The sequence below is a fragment of the Adiantum capillus-veneris genome, chromosome 1, assembly GCF_014529385.1.
Source record: "Adiantum capillus-veneris isolate H3 chromosome 1, ASM1452938v2, whole genome shotgun sequence".
Taxonomy (NCBI): Eukaryota; Viridiplantae; Streptophyta; class Polypodiopsida; order Polypodiales; family Pteridaceae; genus Adiantum; species Adiantum capillus-veneris.
Genome location: NC_140931.1, coordinates 178,191,697 through 178,213,066, shown reverse-complemented (window position 1 = coordinate 178,213,066; position 21,370 = coordinate 178,191,697). Strand labels below are relative to the sequence as shown.

At 44.7% G+C, this 21,370-nt stretch overlaps 1 protein-coding gene across 1 annotated transcript in view; it reads left to right on the top strand.

Moving 5' to 3' along the window:
* The window catches only part of LOC147466071 (S-adenosyl-L-methionine-dependent methyltransferases superfamily protein), a 112,213-nt gene that overhangs the window by 38,283 nt on the left and 52,560 nt on the right, over positions 1–21,370 (top strand). Inside the window, exon 2 of the mRNA XM_086523656.1 lies at positions 1,537–1,604. Within this exon, the coding sequence (XP_086379782.1) occupies positions 1,537–1,604 (68 nt within the window). The remainder of the gene's footprint in view (positions 1–1,536; positions 1,605–21,370) is intronic.

Here is a 21,370-nt window from a genome sequence, read left to right as displayed (position 1 = left end):
AAAGCTCTTGCGTGCAATAGGGGTACCAAAGGACGATCACGCCACAAAAGGGGATTCCTGTTGAAACACACAATGGTGCGTGAGATCAAGGGCTATTTTGATTTAATTTTTTTGGAGTGGAAGCATGAAGCCATGCTCTTTGTGTAGGCGGGATAACAAAGAATGAAGGTTTTCGACGAGCAGAGATGAGGCTTGGTTTTCAACGGGCTGCGAGAGGAGGAGAGAGAGAGTCTCTTAAACCAAATCGACCTTGTATGCTGACGAGTAGGCCGTAGCAGGGTCGGGCGTAGGTCGCAGCAGATCTTGAACCAAATCGACCTTGTACGCTGACGAGCAGGTCGCAGCAGGGTCTGGTGCAGGTCGCAGCAAAGTCAGGCTTGGGCATGGGGCAAGGCTTGTGTTAACACCCCCCACAGGGCTGCCCTCGCCCAGGGGAGACACGCAGAGTATGAAGGCTAGGTATCAACGAGTAGAAACGAGGCTAGGTTTCGAAGGAAGAGAGAGAGAGAGAGAGAGAGAGAGAGAGAGAGAGAGAGAGAGAGAGAGAGAGAGAGAGAGAGTTCACGCGGTAGACACAGAGTGGCGGAGTTCCGCTCCTAGATGCACTGGCCCCAAAACCTTGGCACCCCTTTCGGTATTTCTTTTGTATTGCTTTACAAAGGTATTACCGTCGGCGGGGCTGTGCTTTGCTTTCCCGAGGAGTGTTGCTGATTTTCAGCATGGAGTTGGATGAGTTCTGAGCCGTGTTTTGAGGACGAAGAGGTTATTTGAGTGTAACGGTTGGTGCTCAATACCTTTGCAGATTTTCAACTAGCTTGTTGGAGACCTTGGTCGTTAGAGGGGCCTGATTTTGGATAGATTTTAGCTGGTCTACGTGGCCTTGTTGGGGAGTTTGGAGATCCCTTTCACGACGAGAGGCTGCTTGCAACTTGAAGGCCTGTTTGTACATGTCTACGGAGGATTGCTTTGCGATCTTGGAGTTGCTTGATGATGGCACGAAAGAAGAAGAACGCTGCGGAGAGTTCTGTTGATAGGGACATTGAAGAAGAATTCGTAGATAGTGGATGATGCTTTGGAGCGTTTGCGAAGGTCTACTCATAGCAAGGAGTTACACGAGTTACTTGAGAGGAAGATTCAGGTGTTGCCAGTGTTTTCATAGGATCAAAAGCTGGATGCCACCAACTACCAGGAATGGAAGTTGATAATGGGGTGGTATTGTAGACCTACAACCTTTTCTTGATGGTGCATGACGACATTGAGCGGCCAAAGGCTCCTACAGACAGGTCTCAAACCCATCAACCATGTCGATCACACAGTGACTTTGTCAATTATATCCTCCCCCCCCCCCCCCCTTTTCCTTTTTCCAACCTTCTTGAAAATCTCTTTTGCATTGTGCCTGCCACCCTCACATGCTTCAGAGTTGCGCACTTTGACACGAAAGCTAAATGGATCTTTATACTCTTTTTTCTGATATCTATTTGATAAGCGAGAAAACAATTTTGTTTTTGTTTTGAAGTCATGGGGATTTTGATGCAGATTTTGAAGAATGTTGATTGGTCTGAGCAATTTCCTTTTAAGAAAGAAGACTTTCAACGATATGATGAGTAAGTTTAACTCGATGCACTTGTTGCTAGATTTTGGTGTAGAGCATATCTTTTTTCCATTTTATGATGTTTTGTGGAAGAGCTATTGTATTCTGAAACACTCCCATCATTGCTAATTGCATTGCTAGTTTGCAAATTGTGGCATACAATGTCTGCTAAAAGGTATTCTTGGGGACAAATGCAATATTCATGATTTTGGTGTTGTAATTGAATATGGTCCAACCCTTTCTTTGCTGGTGATTAATAGATTTATATTAACAAGCTCAAAGCTATCCTTGGTCCCTTGTCTTTCTTTGGCTAGCCTCACGATGTCGATGTACCTAGACAATGCTTTTTATACTTTTACCTTGATGGATCCCGTCCCCTCTCTCACATTGAAGTTACTTGCATAGTGACTAGTCTCAACACTCACGTGCTATTGTTTATGCCTGATAGGCGTACTCATGAAACTCCTACGGCTCTTCTGTACCATATTCTCACCTATGGCTGATGACCATGTACGTTATGTTTGATGCTTACTACTTACAAACTCGATTGGTTCTAGAGGCTTGAGGAGCATATTTAATCACAAGTAGGGGAGGGGGGCTTGGTTGCATTCCAAAGCAGGCATTGGGGCTGCTTGAGAGCAAGCACCGGGCTCTACTTCATTGAACAAACAGAGGGAGAGCTTGCTCATTGTAATTGGAAGAGAGGTGCTCGTGCATGTGAGCAGAAAAGTTGATTTCAAAAAGATTTTATGTATTGAGTAATGGGAGATGAGACGTATTCTCACCGCAAAAATTGTGGGGAGTGTATCTACAACCGAGCTTCTCTCTAACTTTAAGGTTAAGATTCAAACACTATTGTAACAAAAGTATGGAACTAGGAAGAAAAAAATGAAAACACATAGGATGAAATGCTTGAGAAGGATGTCGAGATTGTCCTCCAAAAATGATCATTTTTTAATACAAAGTATTGCGTGAGAATGTGGCAAAATTGTAACAGGCAAGGTTCCACCGATTCTAAGCGCCAAAGACAAGATTTTTGAAGCAGATCAGTACACACAGGATCTGGACACTCGTTTTGCCAAGGTCAAGGAGCCTTTGCAAAAGTATCACGCACGGCATAAGAAGGCACTAGACAAGCATTGTCGCGACTTGGAGTTGAAGGAGAATGATTGGGTGCTACTTCGATTTGAGAAAGCATGCCTACGAATGAGGGAGAGTAAGGAGAGTCTTTTCCCAAAGCTTAGTATGGGATACTATGAGCCCTTCCAAGTACATGAAAAGATAAACGATGTATCCTTTCGAGATACTTGGAAGATTCACAATGCCACTCCACTCCTTTGTCACACAAATTGCCTAGAATGGAAAAAATCACTAATTTCTCAAGGAGATTTTAGATACCAACAGGTTGACGATATTCTGTTGAATGACTTTATGAAAAGATGGATATTGAAGTGGAAATTCCTAAAACGAACTTGTTACATGTGCTCTCTCATGTGTGTATTGTTTGAGTACGTGTCAAAAATATGAAATGACTGCAGCATTTTATCTATTTCACTCGACGGGTGATATGAATGTGTTGGTAACAAGATTTAGTAGATCAAGACATCGGTGAAAAGATCAGCAAGGTTTGGATGTGATTGCTAAATAAGTTACAATGATCATGATTCTCATTTGAGATGGGATAATGCTGTAAATGTGATGTGAGTAGTGACTGTCGTCTTTGTGCAAGTGCTAGATGTGTGTAGTCTACTGCATGGGTGCATAGAGTCAATGTCTACTGAGCTAGTTTTTGTCCTTTGTTTGTTTTTAGGACAGCCTAGGAAGTGTTTTGGCAACCTTGTGAGCCTGTATGCAGGACGTGCATGTCTAGGCACTTAAGAGTAGCTGCATACCCTCTGATTGAACAACCCATTAGCATTTAGCATCAATACCTAGCAACACCAAGCATAAGCATTTTCACTGCATGTGACCATTTGCTAAACTGCGCGTGAACCAACTCTTAGTAAGGCATTTTTATTAATTAAATGACTCTTCAAATTCCAGAATCATGGGATTTTCAGCATGCTGCTTGACCTAGTCTTATGAAACTATATATGTAAGCCTTGGGGCACCAAGATCAGCCAGAGGAGCAAAGAAGCAGAGCCTCTCAAGTACCAGCGTTTTTGCAGCCCTTGCATCAGCATTTTAACTTTTTCAGCCAACAACATTAGCGTTTTTGCATCAGCATTCAGCCCTACCCTCACCGTCGATCTCAGTCCCATCGTCAGTAGATCCCCAACGTTTTTGCATTCAACGTGCTGGCGCTTTTGCATTCAGCCATAGCCTCGCCGTACAAGCACCTCTACCAAGCATCGTCGTCGCCGTCGCCACTGTTGTCGTTGCAACAAGTACAGATTTCAGCCTAAGTTCAGCGATTTAGTTTTCAGCCCTCGAGCATCACTAGCATTTCCAGATTTCAGCCTTTAGCCTCGCAGTACCCTAGATCCGCAAGCATCATCTTCGTCGTCGTCGTCGTCATCGTCGTCGATACCACTGTCGTTGTCATCGTTGTCATCAAGCATCTCAGCATTTAGAACCATTGTACCAGACTTTGTACGATCTCAAGCAAATACCTCTCTAGCAATAGAGGGGGGGGGGGGGGGAGGGGGGCCCTTGGAGGGGGGTTTGGGATCCCATTTGGTGTCGATCTTCGGGTCAACATTGGCCAGCTACGAGTGTCATCACATCAGCTAGAGATTGAGAGTGGCAGAGCTAGAGGCATACCACGAGAGGAGCGTACATGCCGGATTTGCCAAACGGAGGTGGAGAGTGAGGAGCATTTTGTCATGAGATGCCCAGCATATACAGAGCTGAGAGAGAGAGATGGCATTGGAGACTCATTACAGCAGCATATGATAGGCCGAGAGCAGAGGAGGTTTGGCCAGTTCCTGGTTGCGGCTTTAGAGGTTCGAGAGCATTTGTTACAGCCAGGCCAGAGTCAGGATAGCAGGACACAGACTACCATCACACAGTTTTTCCGACGAGCAGGACCAGACCCCCCCACACTACCTACACAGAGTAGAGGGCTTACCCTTCTGCAAACAGAGTCTCAGAGGGCACGTCGGAGACCGAGGCTCCCAGGATACAGGACACATGGGTGTCACCAGAGGGAGATCTCGAGGATACTAACCTTACACCATCAATATCTAGAGCAGAGTCATGTACCAACACCAGGAGATCCAGCATTCCAGAGATACCTGAGCAGGCCACCACCGATGTATCACATTCTCTACCCTACATATGTTGCTTGTTTTTAGATACCCTCCCTATCATCTCATGGTGGTATCACCTTGCAGCCCCTAGTTGAGCCTGATGATGCGTGAGCACACCTCGACACGAGGACCCACACTATACATTGTACACCACATGCACCACCCTACCACACCCTCTTGCATAGTATAGGCTCATTTCAGTTTGTACCCTTTTTTTATTTTCCGATGCCTAGAGCATCAACACATGTATATGATATTGTCTCATAGGTCGAGTTCGGCCTTTCGAAGACGTTAATAAAGCTTTCTTTCTTTCTTTCTTTCTCTCTCTCTCTCTCTCTCTCTCTCTCTCTCTCTCACAACACTTTCTCTCACAGTTTTCCATTCTCTCTTGTTTTGGTCCGTTGCACAATCTCTCATTAAGTTAAGGGAGGCTCTCTCTCCCCTTCAATAAAAGGAACCTTGGGCACACACTGATCACTCATCCTAAGCATACACCATCATTCACTTCCGTTTCACATTACATTGGCATTAGGGCTCTTTGGCAGTGTTTGGTATCATCACTCAAGGAAAGAAGCATAAAGAACCATATAATTTTTTTTGTTTGTTGTGATCGCATGGAACCCAAGACCGTTTGGGCGTGCCGATCCCTAATTTGTGTTTTCGAAGAGTGGTAGGTAACCCAGAAAAGAAGGGCTTGTCCAGCCTCCCCTCGTTCCTCTTTTCCACTCTTGGAGAGCGGACCTTGCACTTAGCGGCAAACCAATCGAGTGAGGTGGGAAAAAGCAAGCTTGGTGTGAGCGCAAGGCCACCCGTAGGAAGGAGTTGTGCTTGGGTAAGAGAAAAGCCTTCTTAAATGCAGATTGCAAGCAGTACCAAGTACCCCAAGTACCCAAGTACCTCAAGTACCCAAGTACCCCAAGAACCCAAGTACCCAAGTACCCCAAGTACCCAAGTACTCAGTACATGGTCATCACCAGAAGCGGAATGGATACTCTGTGTGAAGGTGATGAGAGTGGATCTGGAGGAGAAGAAGTCTCTACACCAAGAGGATTGTTCCCCGATCCTCCCCCATCCCCATCGACACCATGGATTGCACCAAACCCTATGGAGTCTTTGGTCAAGTCTATGATGGAGATGATGCTACAACAAGAGACTCAGCGGGCCGCCATGGATAGAGACCGTGAAGAACGGAGGGCAGCTATGCCTCTCAAAGGATGTGATATGATTTTTGGCATCAAGTTGTTTAAGGATTATAATCCACAAGCTCAAACTTATGATGTGGCATGATCACCTGCGGACAGTTGGGATGACGTGGCACAAACTATACGGATAGGCTGACATGGCAAAGTGCCATGTGGCAACAATATGGAATTCCGGAATTTGCGCTGGCATGCTGATGTGGCGGACAATACGGATTTCCGCACTTTGCATTGACAGCTACTGACGTGGCAAGTTGTAAGGATTTTTGCAAATCACGCTGATTGCTTTTAGTGGCAGATTTTTGACCAATTGCTTTTGAGTTTGAAGCTTTTGGGGCTTTGCTTTCGGCATCCCTTGTAATGTTTATAAGTGATTTAAGGGTCTCATTTCTCAGAGCATCTGGACACAGAGTCTGAGAGCGAGCACCCGCGGGAGTTGTACTTTGATCAAGCATTAAAAAAAAAATTACTTACCGAAAGGGGCGCCAGTCTTTGGGGCAAATACCTCTAGGCACGGAACTACGTCGGGCTCTGTCGACTCTCTCTCTCTCTCTCTCTCTATTAAAGTTCAGTGATCATGAAGTTTCTATTTGTGTGTTGCTATTGATTTCTCGTTTGGAGTGTCAAAGCCGGTTACAGTGGTATCAGAGCTTAGAAAGATTCTTCTTCCACGGAGGATCTGATCCTTTTTGCAGCACGCGCAAGCTTTCTTTGTGAAAGAATCTTCGTGTCTCGACCGCGGACTTATTAGCCACTCACACGCTTCGTACATCGCACATCGGGCGTGCTCCCGTCTTCATCGCTCTGTCTTACAGGGTATAAAGCCATAAAGAATCCCAGATTACACATGGGTTCTCGTGGAGAATCTGACAGAGATAACACCTCTCAGTGAGAAGGAAAAGAGAAGTTGAAAATTTGGCACGGGAACTTTTTTGGCAAAAAAGTTTGCCAGAACAGAGTACAAACGTCAACTGCAGATTGGTGTATGTGTGAATAGATTGATAAAATTTACTTGAGATGGCGTGTGGCCATTGCTTCACCTCTCAGGTCGGGAAGAAAGCCGAAAGGACATACGAGTGCAGAAAAGCAGAACCTGTACTCACAAAAAGAGATGGACAAGAACTCTTGAAAAGAAGATGAACCAAAGAACCACCAGAAGATAAACTTGAGAGTTATAGAGCAGTAGCAGCCGAGTGCGGAAGAAAAGGAAAGATGAAAGCAGAACTAGTACCACATTGCGTGGGGTCTGACTCGAATCATATGAATGAAAGTACAAAACTTTGCCGAGTGCGGCCGAGTTCGGAAGAAAAGGAAAGATGAAAGCAGAACTGGTACCACATTGCATGGGACTGACTCGAATCATATGAACGAAAGTACAAAACTTTGCCGCAATGGGGCAAAGTGAAAGATCAGGAAGCCCTCATTTTTCTTTGATGGAGGAGCCAAGGCCAATTTCTTTTCACTTGAATTGGCGGCTCGACTTGGAATTACGCCCGACAGGCTCAGGCCACAGGCGGAGGCAGTTCTAGCCGCAGCCAGACAGGATGTTGCCATTACACCGATCATTGGCAAACTTCGTTTGCAATGTCAGGGGTGTTTAGGGCACGAGGACTTTTATATCATGCCTTCGGAAGGGTGTGATGTCCTCCGAGGAATCCCTTGGTACCACAAGAACAACGCCGAGGTTGACTATCAGGCTAAGAAAGCAACTTTGACAAATGAAGGGGAAAGAGATTGTACTTGATAAAATCCAGTTCTCTTTACTCGATTTCCTTCAAAGAGTTGAATGATGATTGAAGGTCGAATATGTTTGACCCCAAAAAGGAACGACAAGATTTTTTGCAATAGAGGCTGACTGTTTCTCTGAAGGCGTACCAAGCGAGTTGCCTTCTTTACGTCCTAAAGCTCACACGATTGATTCCTAGTAGTACACCACCGAACCAACCACCTTATCGTGTTAGCCGAGCCCAGAATGAAGAAATCATGAATCAAGGGAAAGACCTTCTTGAAAAGGGTCTCATCCAGCCGAGTACTTCACCCTACTGTTCTCCGGTTTTACCGGTACTAAAGAAAGATGGATCTTGGAGGATGTGCATTGACTATAGAGCTCTCAATAAAATCACTATCAAGAACAGATTTTCGATTCCAAGGATCGATGATATTCTTGATCAACTTCAGGGATCCTCTTGTTTCAGCAGGATTGATTTGAAAAACGGATATCATCATACCATAATCGCTCCGGGAGATGTCTTCAAGACAGCCTTTCGGACAAGCTTTGGTTTATACGAAATTTTGGTGATGCCTTTTGAACTCACCAATGCTCCAACGACTTTCAACCTAATGATGGATAGGATTTTTCGAGAGCATCGATCGTTCGTGGGCACTTTCTTTGATGATATTATAGTTTTCTCCAAAGATGAAGCAGAGCATCAACAACATTTGCTACAGGTCTTTCAGACATTGCGTGATCACAAATTAGTTATCAATGCCAAAATGAGCAAGTTTTTCTTGGCAAAGATACACTTCCTGGGACACATCGTCTCAGCAGATAGCAGCAGGACTACAGATGGACCCGACCAAGATTGAGACTATTCACAATTGGCCAGACCTCAAGAACGTTCATGAATTAGAAGCTTTTTGGGCTTGTGTTCTTACTACCGGCGGTTCATTCGGAAGTTTGCAGAGGTGGCTTCCCCTTTGGACTTATTGACTCAAAAAGGAGTCCCTTTCTCGTGGGGATCGGCAAAGGTGAGTCGCCTTCAGACACTTAAGGAAAAACTGACTACTGGACCAGTGTGGGCTTTGCCAGACTTGCAAAAGCCATTCAAAGTTTATTGTGATGCTTGTGGTCGTAGTGTGGGAGCGGTCTTGATGCAAGAAGGCCATGTGTTTGTTTATGAAAGCAAAATGTTTTCAAGGCCAGAATCGGTAGCAAAGATTTATAAGAAAGAGCTATTGGCAGTGATTCATGCTCTTACTCAGTGGCGACATTATCTACTCGGAGCCGATTTCACGGTCTTTACTGGTCATCAGAGTTTAGGCTACTTCTTGTCACAGAAGCAGCTTTGAGAAAAGCAGATATGGTGGGCTAACATCTTGTCACGGTTTCACTTCCAGATTGTTCATATCCATGGACAAAAAAACTTAGTGGCTGATGCATTGTCTTGGAAGCCCCTCGTCTTGGTTATTTCCGCGATCCATCGTAGAAGCTTCGAGGATATGGTTGATCAGTACACCACCGATCAGTACACCACCGATCAGACAAAAAAACTTAGTGGCTGATGCATTGTCTTGGAAGCCCCTCGTCTTGGTTATTTCCGCGATCCATGGTAGAAGCTTCGAGGATATGGTTGATTAGTACACCACCGATCAGGATTTTTCCGATGTTTTGCTCGGATACAGAATGGGGAGATAGTGTCCAGATATTCCATACGGGATGGCTACTTGATGAAGAAAACAATGTTGTGTGTTACACAGCCGTTGAGGAAAAGGTTTTGACAGAGTGCCACTGTCCACCATTTACGGGTTGATGCGGCATTGACACCACCTTGAAGGCGGTGGAGCGTTATTTCCTTTGGGCGAGACTCAAGAAGGATGTGGACGACTTTACTCGCAATTGTTTAGTATGCCAGATGGTTAAGTTTGACAGGCATAAAGCACAAGGATTACTACAGCCTTTACCTATTCCCACCCGCCCTTGGGAAAGCATTGTGATGGATTTCATCTTTGATCTCCTTAAGACTCAAAGTGGGCATGATGACATTTAGACAGTCATCGACAGATTCAGTAAACAGATCCACTTCAGTCCGGTAAAGAAGACAGTTAAGCCCGATAATTTGGCTAAACTGTTCGTCTCACAGATTCTCCGAATATATGGCATGCCTCAGTCCATTATTTTGGATAGAGATCCCCGGTTTACTATGTTGTTTTGGAGGGCAATCAAGGAGAACATTGGCAGGTGGTTGTAGTGCTTGTCCTCGTTTCATCCGCAAAGTGATGGGCAATGTGTGATAGCCAATTAAATGGTTTTGGATTGATTGAAGTCTTATATTTCGGATCAGAAGACTTAATGGGAGAAGTATTTGCCCTTCGTGGAGTTTGCCTACAATAGCATACGCGGAAGGCGCCATTTGAAGTATTCGAAGGTGCTAAGAAGGTTCCTAAATTTCTAAGCAACAAAGACAAGATTTGTTTGAAGCAGATTCTTGAAAAGTATGAAGGCATGGAAGGCCATCTAGCATTCAGAGGAGGAGAGCTCATCCTTTTTTGACAGTGACCAGATCAACAAGAAAACCAAGGAGTTCAAGGAAGGGAGTCAGGCTCTCACGTTTGAGACGTTTTTACACTACCAGGACACCCATCGAGCCCTTGAGTTTGTACCAATAGTTTGACATTGCCTTCTCTGGAGGACGGACCTCAGAATAATCCAAGATGTGAAAGGCGGCATCTTACTTCAAAGAAACTGTATCGACATGGTCGTCTACTATGTTGTTACGCAAAGAAGCACCTGCACATGATTTTTTTTCATGTCAACTTGGATATCAGATGAATATGCAAGAAATGTCATCACGACTTGGCATCACTTGAAAATGACTGAGAAAGATACATAGGATGACTACTGCCAGAGGTTTGGGATACTTGTTTGCCAGTGTCTTCATTTCGGAAGATTACTTTGAAAGGCTAGGTTGAGCGTTTTTTCTATGGTTTGCTAAAGAGATTCAAGACTATGCTTTAAACCAGAAGTCTGACTCCATTTAGAGACTTATGGGACATGACTAAGCAATGATTTGGAATGCATGCTGGCTCATTGACTTATGCGACGAGCAGGATAGTATCCACCTCAAAGAGGCAAGAGTTTGTCAGTGAAGACTCTTCATCATAGGATTCTGGAGAATCAAAGGGTTCCGACGAACCAAGGGAACCAGATGCAAGTTCATCAAAGGATTGTAGAGAAAGAGGAATTAAATGATAGTGCATCGTAGGGTTCCGATGATTGACTCTAACGTGCCAATGGACAGGGGAAGCGAAAGACGCTACCCGCAGGTCCCAGGGCACAAGGAAAGAAAGAAAAAAGGCAATCAGTTGAAGGTTGGACCAGTTTGTATGTGTTGATCCGTACTGTACGGCACGTCCGTACTGATCCATACTGTACACGGATTGATCGTACTGTACTTTTTTTTTTTGCGGCCTCACGGCAGCGAGCGGGGTCCAAACATTTTCACATATTTCAGCAGGGTGTTCTTACTTAGGTATGCTCTATTAGGAGCCATTTTGGCCTGACATTTTTCACGATTGTGGGTCGCTCCTTATTAGCAGTTGTGGGCTGCTTGAAGTTGTGGGCTACTTGAAGCAATGTTATGTTCACACTTCTGACTCTTTATTATGTAGTATGTACACTTTCAGTGTTCAATTGTTAGCAGGTACTTTCATTGATGAATGCTTGAAGGTTTTTCATTGTTCTTTTGTCACCAGATACAAATGTTTAATGTATTTTTACACGATTGTTACTTGGTACTTGGCTAGTGAATCTCTAGTTGATAATGTGTAGTAATGTGTCCCCAAGTAGTTTGCATGATATACATTTTCTTAATCTCTAACAAATAATAGAAGTTTTTTAAAAATGTTCTCTCATTTACTGGTTTTTTACAAAGGTACGTATTTTTACGTACATAAAAAATTTATCCATACGGAACGACGTACAGTACGTACAAATATGTACTGTACATTACGTATGGTACCACCTTGAATCAGCTGGTAGATCAGAACATTCCCCAGACCGTGGATAAGATTTTTGCAGCCGACCAGTACACGATGGACTTGGACACTCCTGATCCGCGAGGCTTTAGAGAAGTCTCAAGAACGACATAAGAAGGCAGCAGATCGACATTGACGAGACTTGAAACTAAAGGAAGATGATTGGGTGCCCTTACGTTTTGAGAAGGCACGCCTAAGGAAACGAAAGGGAAAGGAGCGGCTTTTTCTAAAGCTTAGCATGAGGTATTATGGCCCTTTTCATATTAAAAAAGTATAGTTGCGGACTTTGGACCCTAGCCAGTTGTAGTCCTTGAAGGATCATCTGATGATTCGTCGTTACAGGCTTGGACACTCCCAAGCGAGAAATCAATAGCAACACACGAACAAAATCTGCAAATAACTGAACTTTAAAAAAAAAAAAAATAAATAAAAATAAATAAATAAATAAAAATAAATAAATAAATTAATTAATTAATTAAAAAAAAATAAATAAATATATATATATATATAGAGAGAGAGAGAGAGAGAGAGAGAGAGAGAGAGAGAGATGCGGGTGTATGTTCCCTGCACAGTGCACAGGCAATCTCTCAGCTCTCTCCAATTAATCCAACTAATAGGGAGTATGGTACTCACACACACAGAGACACAGAGAGAAATCAGCCGTGTGATGGGTGGGTTTGCTTTTCTTTGTTTGCCTTTTTGTTTTTCTTGTGCTTTGTTTTTGGTTTTTTTGGTTTCTTTCAGTTTGCAATTGCTTGCTCTGGTTTATGTATGTGTGTGTCGGGTGTGTGTGGAGTTTGGTTTTTGCTTGCTTTGTTTTCCTCATGCTTTATAAACTGACTTCAAACTGACTTTTGGGTTGGTGAGTGTGTGTGTGTGTGTGTGTGTGTGTGGGTGGGTGGGGGGGCGCGGTGAACGTCTCTTCTCTTCCGCGCTGGGTTGGTAGGGTTTGCTGCTGTGCCGTCTATTCACTGTACCAGGGTTCTACATCAGTTTTCCAAAAGGTTGTTGTCATCAAAGCCTCCTTCATTGTCTTCTTGGAGTTTCGGAACTCTTTAGCTCTAGTCTTTAGGAGCCACCGTCAGCTTCAGGTGTAGTGTGGCCCTACAAATTTGGTCATTCTTTTGCCCTTTTGTGAGCTTGTCAGTACCAGTTTGGGTCAGGTTTATGATCTCCTGTGAGCTTGTCAATACCAGTTGTTGGACAGGTTTGCAACCTTCTATGGGCGGTTTTCTTGTTGTTCGACTGCAGATTTACCGAGATCCTTTGGATGCTATGTTTGTAGGTAGTGTCGATAGTTAGTGGGGACATCTAGTTCCTACTCCCGCAGTTAGCAACATTTGGATGCTTCTTCCATACATCCTTTTGGAGAGCTCCAACCTTGGGGGCAGCCCTCGTGTGCAGATCAGGCCACGGCTAGCAAGTATAGAAGGTTCTTTCCTCGTGGTTTTTTGCCCAACTTTCTGGCATGTTACAGATCAGCCCCAACGTTCTTCACGGGGTTGTTCCTCAAGCCGGTTCCTTTACTCTTCTCCTGAGTATTGATGTTATGTTGTGTATTGGGATGTTGATTGCACAGTTCAATTGTGGGTATATTCCCTTTAGCACAAGTGGAAAGGACAATTTTGTTGAAGATTTTAAGGAAGCAAGCTACAATAGTGAGAGTATATGTGCTCTTCCGAGTCTGTATGTAGTTTGGTGTCAAGGGAGGGGCACCACATGCCAACGGAAAAGAACAAATTGAACAACTTTAAGCACTTCAAATAACAACTGAACTGAAAGAGATGCACGACACACGAGGAGGGGGGGGGGGGGGTGGGCGGCAGAGTTCCACCTTAAGAGAGAGACTAGCCCCAAACCCTGGCGCCCCTTTCGGTATTTCTTTATACTGCGGTAACATGGTACAAACTCCCATGGCTCAGCTCTGCATCCCCCCCGCAGGTAGATTGCCAGAGTGAGAGCCCATGGGTCTTATTTAAAGGCCCTTGGCCTCTAATACATAAAAAGCATACAATTCAAAAGCATGTGATCCCAAAAGCGTGGAGTCCAGAAAGCTGTTAGCATGCCTGTCAACGTGAATTGGGACGGTCCATAGAGTGCCATGTCAGCGCGAATTGCGTGCTATCCACACAAGCCTCCCACGTCATCAACTTCATAGGCAATTGATTGATTGTGTGTGGGTGGGTGGGTGGGTGGGTCCGGCTTTATTTTAACTGTCTTTGGGTGGCTTGGGCCCCATCGAATGGGGGTCCCGTAAGTTGGTAAACTTTTATTAATTTGCCTCCAATCGGCGAGGACCTGTAAGTTGGTGAGAACTTCTTTTGTTGCTGCTTCTTAGGCCCCTCGGCCGGGATCTATAGGTTGGCTCCGTTCTCTAGTGGCTTGATACGCCAGCAGTTTGTGACATCTCCCCCTTCTCGAAAGAAGAGTAATCGTCCGCAATTACAGTAATTTCCAACACAACTCAAGTGAGCTCAAAATTTTTTGAGGGCCAATCAGTTTTCTCATTCCCAATCAAAGATTTTGATGTCCTGGGTCGTTGGCTTCCCAAAAGAATCTCATTGAATAAGGAGTATATTCTCATTCCATATTGGAGCTCTTGAGATTCTGGCATAGCAAAATTAGCCATCGCACCCAGACCGTGCTGATCTCTAACGGGTGTCTCGATGCACTAGAATTACATACCAAGCAATCTCACTCAATTAGGAATATTGAGTGGTTGGCATATCACAATGCAACACCCTCCTCCTCCTCAAGCGAAGGAAACCTAAAGCCTGTGTGTTAGCCCCTGACCGTATCCATCCTACACACGACATCACAGAAGCCATACTCACAACGGGCTAGCCCCTACCACAACTTACAAGGGTTGGTGTCCCATACCACCAAGCCCACACTGATACGGGTGTGGGGGTAGAGTTGCTAAGGGCGTAGAGTCGAAGTGTGGTGATCACACAAGATGCTCACAAATTGTAACGTGCAACGGAAGTGATTGATGGTGTATGCTTAGGATGAGTTCTCAGTGCGTATGTAACGGAGACCGGCACCACGTGCCAACGGAAAAGAACAGACTGAACAACTTTAAGCACTACAAATAACAAATGAACTGAAAGAGGTGCACGACACACAAGATGGGGAGTGACGGAGTTCCACCCCAAGAGAGCATTGGCCCCAAACCTTGGCGCCCCTATTGGTATTTCTTTGTATTGCTTCAACTTTAAGCACTACAAATAACAAATGAACTGAAAGAGGTGCACGACACACAAGATGGGGAGTGATGGAGTTCCACCCCAAGAGAGCATTGGCCCCAAACCTTGGCGCCCCTATTGGTATTTCTTTGTATTGCTTCAACTTAGTACAAGCCGGTACTCCACGCTCTGCACCTTCATTCGGAAGCACGACAGAGAATGAGCCCATGGCACATATGTAAAGACCCTTGGCCTATGAAAAGCAATTACGTGAAAAGCTTCAAACTCAAAAGCGTCTGGTCCGAAAAGCACTAGTGCCAAAAGTTACCAGCGCGTTCTGTGAAAATCTGTACAATTGCCACATCAACATGTCCGCGCAAATTGCGGGATGTCTGTACAACTGCCATGTCATCAGTCTTTACGCAAGAGTCTTTTGTGTATGTGTGTGTGAGGGGGGTCCTGCTTTATTTTAATATCCTTGTCACTTGGGCCCCATAGGATGGGGTCCTATAAGTTGGTGGGAATTCTTCTTTAAAAATAGGCCACTCTGCAAGACTTTGCAAGTTGGTAAAACTTCTTCTGCTGCGGCTTCTTCTTAGGGTTTAGGCTTCTCAGCCGGGATTTGCAGGTTGGCTCCGTTCTTCAGTGGCTTGACACTTCAGCAATTTGTGACATCCCCCCTTCTTGAAAGAAAGTAATCGTCCGCGATTACCGTATATTTGCAAAGCAACTCAAGATAGCTCAAAAATTTCCGAGGATCATTCTGAGGGACATTCTGAGGGACAATCAATTTTCTCATTCCAGATTGGAGCTCTTAATATCCTAGGTCATTGGCTTCTGAGAAATTTTTTATCCAATATGGGGTATATTCTCATTCCAGATCGGAGCTCTTGATATTCTGGTGTAGTAAAATTAGCCATCACACCTAGACCGCGCTGATCTCTAACGGGTGTCTTGATGCACTAAAATTACATACCGAGACAATCTCACCCAATAAGGAATATTCAGTGGCTGGCACGTCACAATGCAACACAAATGCTCACGTATGCCAAGACATAGAAACATAAAGTTTCCGATGAGCACCCCCCCCCCCCCCCCCCCCCCCCCCCCTCCCCCCCCCCCCAAATAACCATCTTGGTTCAGGCCATGAGCTGTTCTACGACTCCCTCATCACTTCTCTCGCAAATAACCTAAAAAGGTTTGGGCCATGAGATATAGAGGCCTTTTACAACCAAATGCTCCCCAGCTTGCGTCGTTTGGAGTTGCTGAGATTAACCACTGCTCATAATTCTTAATACTCCCCTCGTAAATAACCATCCAGGTCCGGACCATGAGTAACAACAACAATACTCCTCCCATAAATAACCACAAGGGTCGGGGCCATGAGTAAAAATAGCACTTTTCAAACATTCAATACTCCCCCCGTAAATAACCACAAGGGTCCGGGCCTCGAGTATGTGCAAGCATTCTTAAACATCAATTTTCTCACTACTCCACCTGGGAGTAAATCACCAATCATTGAAACGCGTATTAAAACTAGAGTAAACAATTCAAATCGGCACCATGACAAGTTCAAAACAGATACCATCCATTTCAAACAAATTCCAAACAAGATCAACAAACAGATGCTCAAACAAAGTTCAAAGCTATCTTGATATCAGTTGAGCTTGAAAAGACGACTGGCTTTCCATCCTGAAGCCTGCACCAAAAGTTAGGGTTAGGTTTCTTCCAAAAAAAGTTTGTAGCCGACCGCGGCGCATGGTCCATAAGCTCTTGAATTGTCGAAACATGCCTCTATTGACAATGTTCTTGTGGCAGTGATGGTAGTCTTAAGACAGCAATCACACTGGACCTCCAAGGTTATCCGCTCGGGAAGAGACACCTGGTGAGAGATGTCTGAAAATTTCAAGTGGTAATCTGCTAGGGTTTCCATGGCAAGCATTTCAGGATACCCCACTATGCCAGAAGCTACATTCTGAAGGAGGATGTCAGAAGGCATATAATTTCAGGCAAAAACTTTTCTTGAAAGCTTGCCAAGTCCTTGGAGTGTGCGGCTTGGTAGCTATAGACATCCACCATTGCATGGCATTGCCTTTGAGAAAAACGGCGGCTCAAAAAATCCTTGATTCTTCTCTTGCAAGTGATCTTTATGGCTTATGCCCTGTAAGACAGAGCGATGAAGATGGGAGCGCGGTCGATGCGCGATGAAGTAAGTGTTACCATATACATGTGGTAGTGATGTAGGACCATTGGGGCATTTTTTCCCTCTTTAGGAGGTTTTTTCCCCCGAGCATAGTATATGCGCCCATTACTCTAGGGCTATCTATCTTTCCATTGCATACTAAGTAACACACTCTCTATTGTGTGCCTTGAGCTTCCTTCGTCTTCTCCAAGCTGTGTGCGTTTCTTTGCAACCCTAATTCCAACAATTGGTATCAGAGCAGGTTGCATCCTCCCGGGTTTAGTCGCCAGCTGCTCCAGCACACGCCTGCTCACTTTCTCCGATTTCAGTGAGCTTTGGGAAGCGTTCATAGGTCGACAAAAATTTCGGATGAGCTCGTAGAGCTCAGTTTGCTCAGATTTTTGATTCGGGCTCAGACAGTACTACACAGGCTATTTCGTCATTTTGTGCAGAATTTCTGTCAGTGCCATTTTCTGCATAACAGGTGCCTCATAGTCTTCTACGGTTTGTGCTATATAACACGTGTTGTTCCTGCTCTGTTTCTCCTATTTTCGGGCAGTTTTCACATCAGGTGCAACATTTACCATGGCTAACAACAACACATATGTGTTCAAGATGTTTGCTGCTGAGGACATGTTGGATGGGGACAACTACCCTATGTGGGCTTATATGATGCAACATGTTCTTGTGTCAAAGGGCGTCTGGAACATTGTGCAGGGCATTGATGTACGTCCTGGTTCTGAGGATGTAGGCAATGTTGAGGATGTTGCAGGTCTTGCTGCAAGGATTGCTGCTATTAGAGTTGTTTTGCCTACGGCAGAACAAGCTCGTTGGGATGTAAAGGATGCACAGGCTCATGCATTGATTGCGTTGTCTGTGAAGCGCACCATTGTTCCTCACATTCATTCAGCAAAATCTGCAAAACAGGCTTGGAATATTCTAGCAGGTCTTTATACAAGCCGCAATGAGGCTAAAATTGCTTTGCTGCGTAAAGAGATGGAGTCGAAGATTATGCATGAGGAAGATGATATGGACACTTTCCTTGTTGGTGTCAAGGATATCAATGACCAACTTATTTTTGCAGGTGAAGTCATTTCAGACCGTTCCCTTGTGCAGACTGTTCTTGACGTCTTACCAGACTTTTGCTAGTACTTGGAGACTGATGACCCAAGGAAATCCCGAAGTTGTCAAGTTTGATGCATTATGCACATTGCTGTTGCAAGAGTCACTTTCCAGAAAAAATAGAACTAGGCAGCGTGTAGTTGAACAGGCTTTTATTGCTTCTCAAAGAAACGGTGGTAACAACAATGCGGCCACTTCTTATGGTTCTGCTGCGAGTGGCAAAACTTCTGTTCCTAATGCTTCTGCTGGCAGCAATTCGTCTGGAAATTCTGGTGATAAGGGCAAAAAGAAGATGCGTTGCCATTATTGTAAAGCTAATGATCACTTGATCAAGTCGTGTCGTAAGTTGAAGGCCAAAGAGGCTAAGAAAGAAAGAGGGTGGTTCCACTGCAAATGCTGGTTCCACTACAAATGCAGCCATTGTTGAGTCTTCTGTGAAAGGAGACTGTGTTGCTGATGTTGATGCAGAATGGGCTTTTAGCGCAGAGTGCACTTACAATCCTGCTGTCCATGATGCATGCTTGTCAGTTGCTGCAGATTCACATGTGTGGTATTTCGATAGTGGTGCTACAAAGCATATTACCTCACATCGTGAATTGTTTACCTCTCTCGAGTCTGTCCCTCATGGGAATTCAGTCACTTGTGCCAACAATGCCTCTTATCCGGTTCAGGGAGTTGGAAAGATTGTGCTTATTGCTGCAAATGGCTGTTCCTTCACACTTGTTGATGCACTCTATGTACTTGGGATCAAGAAGAATCTCTTGTCTGTATCCGCGCTCGCTAGACTTGGACTTGTAGTCAAATTTGTGGATGACAGATGTACAGTTCATGATCTCAGTTTTGGTGATGAAATTGTTGCATCTGGCCTTTTGTGCCGTGGGCTGTATAAGCTCTCTTTGTATGACAAGTGTGGACAAAATTTTGCAAATGCTGTTGCTGATTCAAGGGCTATTTTAGATGCAAAACTTTGGCATGCACGTTTTGGTCATGTGAATTTTGCGAGTTTGCTGCATTTGCAGAAATCTAATATGGTTGCTTCTTTGCCGCCTCTTGAAGCACCTGTCAAACATGTTTGTGACGGTCGCCTGTATTTTGGGTAAGATGCAGCGTTCTAAGTTTCCAAAGGATGGTTCAGTTCGGGCCACATGCAGGTTGCAGCTTGTGTATAGTGATGTTTGTGAGCCCATGCAAACTCCGTCCTTGCGCAATTACCTTTACTTCGTAACTTTCATTGATGATTACTCCAGGCATGCATGGGTATTTCCACTGAAACCGAAGTCCAAAGTTTTTATGTGCTTCAAACAATTTCTGGCTATGGCTGAAAATGTCTCGAAATGTACTATGGGCGCCCTCCGTTCCGATCGAGGGGGGGGAGTATATGTCTCATGAATTTAATGCATTTTTGGCTAGTCGTGGGATAAAACACCAATGTACAGTGCCTTATACACCTCAGCAAAATGGTGTTACTGAGAGGAAAAACAGGTCACTGACGGAAATGGCACGACGTATGGTCAAAAGTCAAGCATTGCTGCATTCTTTTTGGCTTGAGGCCATCATGTGTGCCACTTATGTACTAAGTAACACACTCTCTATTGTGTACCTTGAGTTTCCTTCGTCTTCTCCAAGCTGTGTGCGTTTCTCTGCAACCCTAATTCCAACAGTAAGGGTGGGAGTGCCTAATAAGTTGTGGGTCGGGGCATGGAGATTCTACTAAAATCCTCTGTAAAACTTGGAAGCGCCCATCTTGCTCTATCTCCTCTTTGATAGGACGGGTATGCTTTTAGAAAAGCACACGCCTGAAGCTTTGATACCATTGTAACGGAGATGGGCACCACGTGCCAATGGAAAAGAACAGACTGAACAACTTTAAGCACTTCAAACAACAACTGAATTGAAAGAGATGCACGACACACAAGATGGGGAGTGACGGAGTTCCACCCCAAGAGAGCACTGGCCCAAAACCTTGGCGCCCTTTTTGGTATTTCTTTATATTGCTTCAACTCAGTACAAGCCGGTACTCCACGCTCTACACCTTCATTCGGAAGCACGCCAGAGAATGAGCCCATGGCACATATGTAAAGGTCCTTGGCCTATGAAAAGCAGTTACGTGAAAAGCTTCAAACTCAAAAGTGTCTGGTCCAAAAAGCACTAGCGCCAAAAGTTACCAGCGCGTTTTGCGAAAATTCGTACAGCTGCCACGTCAACATGTTCGCGTAAATTGTAGGACGTCCATACAGTTGCCACGTCATCGGTCTTTACGCAAGAGTCTTTTGTGTGTGTGTGTGTGTGTGTGAGAGGGGTCTTACTTTATTTTAGTATCCTTGTCACTTGGGCCCCATCGGACGGGGTCCCATAAGTTGGTGAGAACTCTTTTTTAAAATAGGCCACTCGGCAAGACTTTGCAAGTTGGTAAAACTTCTTCTGTTGCTGCTTCTTCTTAGGGTTTAGGCTTCTCGGCCGGGATTTGCAGGTTGGCTCCGTTCTTCAGTGGCTTGACACAGCAACAATTTGTGACAGCGTACCCAAGGTTCCTTTTACTGAATGAGAGAGTTCCTTTAACTTCATGAGAGGTGTGCAGAGACTAGAGAGAGGAGAGAGTGATACTTTGAATGGAGAGAGAGAGAGAGAGAGAGAGAGAGAGAGAGAGAGAGAGAGAGAGAGAGAGAGAGAGAGAGTAGACTAACACCAGATGGGGGATTCGGGCCTCCCCCTCTATCACTTGAGAGGTATTTGCTTTATATTGCAGAAATTTTGATACAACGGTCCTAGATGCTAATGGGATCTCGTTCTAGGTGCAGCGGAATGATTGTTTGCGCTTTGCTCAAGATGAGTGCTCCGAACTGTGCTCAAGGTTCCTTTTAGTTCTCATGGAAGGCAGAGCCTTCCGTTCTTAATGGAAAGTGCTATGATCACAAACAAAGTGAATGGACACTGTACGTGCGAGTGTATGAGATTGAGAGATAGAGAGAGAAGAGAGATACGACACCAGAGACGTGAAACCCTCCTCCGAAGGCCCCACTCTCGTCGGCGAGCGTGGTCTACTTATGATTGCACAATTGGTACAAATGGTATGCATGAGACCGATG